Below are 5,946 nucleotides of genomic sequence, written 5' to 3'. Positions count from 1 at the left end.
ATTTTTCTTTATTGTCAGGATTTTTGGAAAATGTAAATGTGAAAAATGTATATAAGGTGACACTGATAAATTACGAGTATATATATATATTTATTATTAAAGTAACGTTTAGTATAATTCTACGAATAAATAAAGAATGCACTTACAGAATTATATTTGTATTTTATTTTTCATTTGGAGAACGCGCGAGGAATTGCTAAACAAAATCTTTATCTAGGAATGCGGACTACAAATTTTGTATGTGAAATCGTATGAAACATTTGTAAACAAACTGCACCTGTTTGAAATATTGGTATCGTTCGAGTCTCAAGTAAAGCGGCAATATGGCGAGGCATTATGTTTGATGTAAAAATGTTGTAGCTATGCAAATGGCAAGCGTTCGAGTAATTCGAACTTTGATGTATCGCCGCGTAAAACTTTGCAAAGGCAGCATCAGCAAAATTTGTGATTTTCGAAGAAAAGAGGGCAGAATAGTTTTTTTTTATCAAATTATCATAATCATTAGGCCCTTAATTACTATGCGGCCGCCGTAGCCCGAAGGACTGGTGAGTGACCACCATTCGGGAGTGCGTAGGTTCAAATCCCCGTGCATGAATCAGCAAAATGATAACAACAGTTTTTTCTAGTAGCGGTCACCCCTCGATCGGCAATGGCAAGCCTCCGAATATATTTCCGAACGAGTGTCGAAAATGGCGAACAAGTGTTGAAAATTAATTTTCTGTATTGCCATTGGCGAAAAAACTAAACTCGATTCGCTATTACTGTCAAAATGTTGCTACTGCTTATTCTGTTCGCATTGAAATAATGGAAACCATGTAAGTATACTGTAATCTTATCTATATGCAGTCTGTGTCAGAAGAAAGGAACCGCGGTTATTCTTGAAGTATAAAAGGGGGTATAAAGAAAATATAAAGGAGGTTGGCCTCTGGAGGCAATCTCTCAGGGGACATGGCAGCATTTTCGGTCGCAGTTAACACCGTATTTCTCCAAACTTCGAACAGATCTCTGTATCCGCAAGCTAGAGTTTGAGGGTTGTGCTAGGGCAATCTTTCCAAAATCTGCACCGAAACCTGCACCTCTGTCTTCACTGACCGTTCCAAAATGGAATCGGGAGTCGAAGCAGCGGTTTTCTCTAAATTATCCAATTTATCTATCTCCTTTAAACTTGCCAACCTAAATCCCATCAATCTTCTCCATTATATCAACAGCTCTGGCTGGCTGTAGATATCTGCCTGTTGCAGGTCCAATAATGGTATCAAAACGGCGCTCCCTACCTACTTATAAAAGACATATGAGTATTTAAAATTTTTTTACATGAAAGTATGTAAAAACTACGAGTCGCAATTACTCAATAAGCCGTGTAGTTTTCATCGTTGTCGAGTATAGCCTGGCATGTTCTTCTTGCTTTGAACCAGCTTTTCTTCGTAGCTCGTCGACAAACAGGATTAGATTTTGCGAACTTCACCACAGTTGCTTTAAATCATGGACTGTCCTTCCAGCAAGATGCGTTTTCATTGTTCCCCACACATTTTCAATGGGGTTGGCGTCTGGGGACTGGGACGCCATTTTCTTGTTATGTTGTTTCTCAATGTGTTCTTCTGAACAAAAACGCTTCGCGTACTTCTCACTCATTTTTATTTAGTTGTGTTTACGGAAAAGTTTCGAACGACACTAACCTGGGTTAGCACTGGCGACGTAGCCCTTGAGTGGGACTCTTTTGCAGTAAAAAACAGAACGAATATTGAAGTTACAAGAAAAAAACTGCTTATTTTCTTCTGACACAGACTGTACATAAATATACAGGTTAAATATTTGCTCTTTGCTTGTGACTTCTCTTCTTTGGTAATTTATCTTGGTAAGCATTAAAAATTTCGCTTTCCAAAATTTACTTTAAAGTAAGCGAAACTCTGGGTTGAGCAAGACCCAATTGAAATTCATTCTGCTCAGTTTGTTGGTAACTGTGTGTAAAAAATCGTATCGCTCAACAAAATTTTAACATTGGCGTTATGGATGATGACGAGCGGCAATGAAATTTGTCTCAAATTTTGTCCAGCATAAATATAAATGTGTTCTTACTTAGCCGAAAGTTCACTATGAATCTACAAAATGCATTTATAAAAACCATAATTTGCTTAAAAACTTTCGTGGCTCTTTGAATCGGTTATCTGCACTAAATACTTACACAGCGGTCGGAAGATCGCCGTTATAAAATATTTCCGCTGTTCAAATGTCAATTCGTATAAGTATACAAATTTTTATGTATAAATGACACAAATGTCAAATGAGGATGAACTAATTCGTTTTCTTAAATGGCAACGACATGAGCCCAGCGAATAAGTTCATTCACCTCTCATGATGCAAATTTTGGGAGTGTTCGCCAAACCGTTCGCTTCACCACATTTGTTCGCTACGCAAGTGACAATATCAGCTGAGTATCTGAACAGCAATTATTGAGTGGCAAGAATAAGCCCATTTTGTTACGTGTTCTATAAAAAAAAGAAACGTAATAAAGGGTTTTCCAATAACAGGTGTTATCTATCGCTATCGAGAGATGATTAACGATTTTTTATGGCCAGAATTGGATGGTATTGATCTGGATAACGTTTATTTTCAACAAGACAGCGCTACGTGCCACTCAAGCAACGAAACCATTGATCTTTTACGGGAAAAGTTTCCGAACCGTGTTATCTCTCGAAAAGGAGATCACAATTGACCACCGAGTTCCTGTGATTTAACACCTTGTGATTTTTTTCCTTGGGGCCATGTGAAATAGAAGGTCTACGCCAACAGCCCAGGGTCGATTCAAGACCTCAAAGATGAAATTCGTAAGGCGATCGAGGGCAGAGGGCAGCCACTATGCAATTCGGTTATGGAAAAGGATATTGTCCTGTAAGCGTGTTCGTGGTGGTTATTTGCCTGATGTTATTTTCCACTAACGGCATACCTTCCTCTTTATAATGAAATAAACATCCGATCCGAATATCAAAATAACACCTCTGTTTGGAAAACCCTATATTAAGCGCTAAATAAATTAGCCGACTGTTAATAATTGCATTGCCTTGTATTTAAACTTGCACCAGTTTCACGCCACTATCCGAAAATCAGAGAGAATATTGTTTCGAAAATCCGTGATAAATTCAAAAATAACAAGAAAAAACTCAGTAATGCCGATGCAATTAGCAAATGTTCACTTCATAGAATCTACTGCCCTGAGCCATTAAACAGTACCAACTTGGATGCTTAGCCTTTGCGATGGTACGTTTCGTAGCAAATGTTGGCACATTAATTTAAAGTCGAAAGCTGGTGTACACCGGCGCTGTGCAATACCTTGAGCTGCTTTATAAATTGCGTAACAAATGAAAAACCTTCCTTCATTCGGATTTGAATAGAGCTTTAAAAACATAATCTGTGTATACAAATGCTGTTAACTTTCAAATTAAAAGCCAAATTGGTTAGCGCAGAAATAGGAATCAAATAGTTTCTTATTGCAAAAATCGAAAATGAAGTCCACTTTATCAATTTGTAGAAATACAGAGGACGAATCTTTATTTATATTTTCGGGCTTGGCGTAGTTTAATATTTACGGGCTTCATAAATGCATTTATGTAAAGCATCAGCATCTCTTTTTCTAAACCGTAATGGATAAAAATGTCGTACAAGCGCAAGTATGAGGGTATAAGTTGGACTTTTTGGACATTTTCATCTCTTAAGGTTTAGAAGCAGCAGTCCCTACTTTGCATAAAGGCGAATATTTCAACCTTTATTAAATTTCAGGGTTTAAAATTATGTGTTTCTTTCACCAAATCGAAAGGCGCGGACTTTTGCTCAAATAAGCTGCTCAAAAAAGTAACTTGAGAAAAGGTCTGTATCTTCGATAACACAACCACAAAGAAAAATCTTATATTGCTTTTACAATTGCACCCTCTTTGACACTATTGTGTCGCTCAGCCCCCTTTTCACATTGCCGTATTTGCCCTCTTCCATTCGATTTTCATTTTGATATATTTTGCAATTTTCATCGACCCTTGATTGTTGAGGACTTCGGCGGTTATTGCAATTCCAAAATTGACCCGAATCTGAATATGCACTTAACTGCCTTATATTTCGAGGAATATCTTTATTGCTCATACTAGTACAACTAGTTGGCATAACACCCGTTTTAGACTTGAGTTGTGATAATGAATTTGTGCAGCTTGTAAGAGAGAGATGAGTTTTTGGTTCGTTATCAAAGTCTCGATGATGCCTTAGATTTTGTTCACTGCGCACATTGCCACCCCCGTTACGGCTGAAGTTGCGATAGCCATTACCAGCACCATTGTCGGAGAGATGACGCCCTGCCGACAACGCCTTTTCTCTAGCCAATGATACAAAAACCTCCTCGGTGGTTCCACAATTCGGGCAACAGCATTTCTGATTCTGTACGCGCTCCTCGCTGGCTTCTTTCTGCGTTTCGACAATAAACTGACACAAACATTTAAACTGCTGCAAACTTTTTTCGTTCTGCTGTTCCAGTTCTGCAAGAGAACGTCGAAATATAATTTCTATCTCAAGTTAATAGAATGTTAGGGCTCACTATCTAGAACATCCAAATACATTTTGCTTAGCAAGCATTCATTTCTCATCATCTGCGAACACAACGTTTCGATCTTTTCCGCGGTTTGCGCAAAATAATTACGCATCATGCCTTCGACGGAGCTCTGCAAGGTGAAGCAGACAAAAGTTGGGTATTTTGCAAGGATTAGGCATCTGCAGCCCAATATTCCCTCTTACCTGCACCGTCTCCAGCACAGTGTCATGCACAATATTGAGGAAGTCGGCGCACGAGTTTTGGACGCTTTTACTCCCAAATTGTTCGTCGTCAGCAGAATCGTTTTCTGCTTCCTCGCTTATTACCTCCATACGCTTCTTTAAATCCTGGTATTGGAAATTTTGCTTGTTTTTTGTCTGTTTCGGATCGCACTGGCATTTTTGTTTTCCTTTAGAATCTATGCTGTGTTCGCTGTCAAATGGAAAATTTATCCGCTTTTCATTTTTGAGTTGCGGTGCCCGTTTGTTATTGGTCTTAGATATCGTAGGCTTGATCGGGGACGATCTACACTTGGGTTTTTTGGAGGGGATCTGCGTATCTGGAACCAATCGCGTGGGAAAACAATCGCTGCCAGGCCGATTTCGATGAACGTTGCAAGACGAACAGCAGCCACATTCCAATTGACGCGCGAAACAACTCATTATTTTTGAATATTCAAATTTGTACACTTATATTTTATTTGGATTAGACAGTTTGCAATTTCGGTTGTTGGCGGAGAAACGTGAGTCCTGACTAAGGAGGCTCGAAAGCAAAGTATCGAAATATTTGGTATATTTTCACAAGAAAGTTTTAATAATCCAAAACTGATTTAGACATTTTCCATTGACAGTGAGCTGCGACTATGGATAAAACAGAAAATATTTTGCTAGTTAAGTACTGACAACAACTTCCAATGAAACAGAGACTGATGTTTGGCCATGAAGCATTCGGCAGAAACCAAGTGAATAAAAATATAAACAAACTTGATAATGACCATAGCCGAGTGCGAGTGAGTGGCACATCAACAGTAGGTGCTGGGTTTAAAGCCTTCTGCATGTATGAAGCTTTAAAATATCGATAAAGTAGGTATGTAATTTCTATCAGTGATCTGTATTATGCAAACCTCTGTTAATTATGGTTGTGAGTACACCTAGCATTGTATAAAACAGACGCTCCGTGTTATATTAGGCGAGCCCGTGCCTAGGATAACTGGAATATTAAAGCATCCAAAATGTATACATGCATATGCACATATACATATATGTATGTAAGTGTGACTGCGTCTCTTAATAATTTCTTATGTTCATCATGCGGTGATTTGAAGTAGTAATTCATGTTAAGAGAGCTAGTATCAGCCTACCAGGAGTAACACTTTGAAG

The 5,946-nt window shown here is 38.5% G+C and overlaps 1 protein-coding gene across 1 annotated transcript; it reads right to left on the bottom strand.

Moving 5' to 3' along the window:
• Positions 1-3,519: 3,519 nt before the first annotated feature.
• LOC129235942 (uncharacterized) lies at positions 3,520-5,469 on the bottom strand. Its single transcript, XM_054870034.1, has 3 exons — positions 4,771-5,469; positions 4,574-4,697; positions 3,520-4,514 (listed from the first exon to the last, which is right to left on the bottom strand). The coding sequence occupies exons 1-3, from the start codon at positions 5,227-5,229 to the stop codon at positions 3,910-3,912; spliced, it is 1,188 nt and encodes a 395-aa protein (XP_054726009.1). The 5' UTR covers positions 5,230-5,469; the 3' UTR covers positions 3,520-3,909.
• Positions 5,470-5,946: the final 477 nt, after the last annotated feature.

This window comes from Anastrepha obliqua, chromosome 1, assembly GCF_027943255.1.
Source record: "Anastrepha obliqua isolate idAnaObli1 chromosome 1, idAnaObli1_1.0, whole genome shotgun sequence".
Taxonomy (NCBI): domain Eukaryota; kingdom Metazoa; phylum Arthropoda; class Insecta; order Diptera; family Tephritidae; genus Anastrepha; species Anastrepha obliqua.
This window is presented reverse-complemented; position numbering and strand designations above follow the sequence as displayed.

Coding starts and splice junctions, on each gene's coding strand:
- LOC129235942 (XM_054870034.1), bottom strand. CDS start 5,229: ATGAGTTGTTTCGCGCGTCAATTGGAATGTGGCTGCTGTTCGTCTTGC. Junction 4,698..4,770: donor CTGTGCTGGAGACGGTGCAG/GTAAGAGGGAAT, acceptor TTCACCTTGCAG/AGCTCCGTCGAAGGCATGAT. Junction 4,515..4,573: donor GTATTTGGATGTTCTAGATA/GTGAGCCCTAAC, acceptor GTTCTCTTGCAG/AACTGGAACAGCAGAACGAA.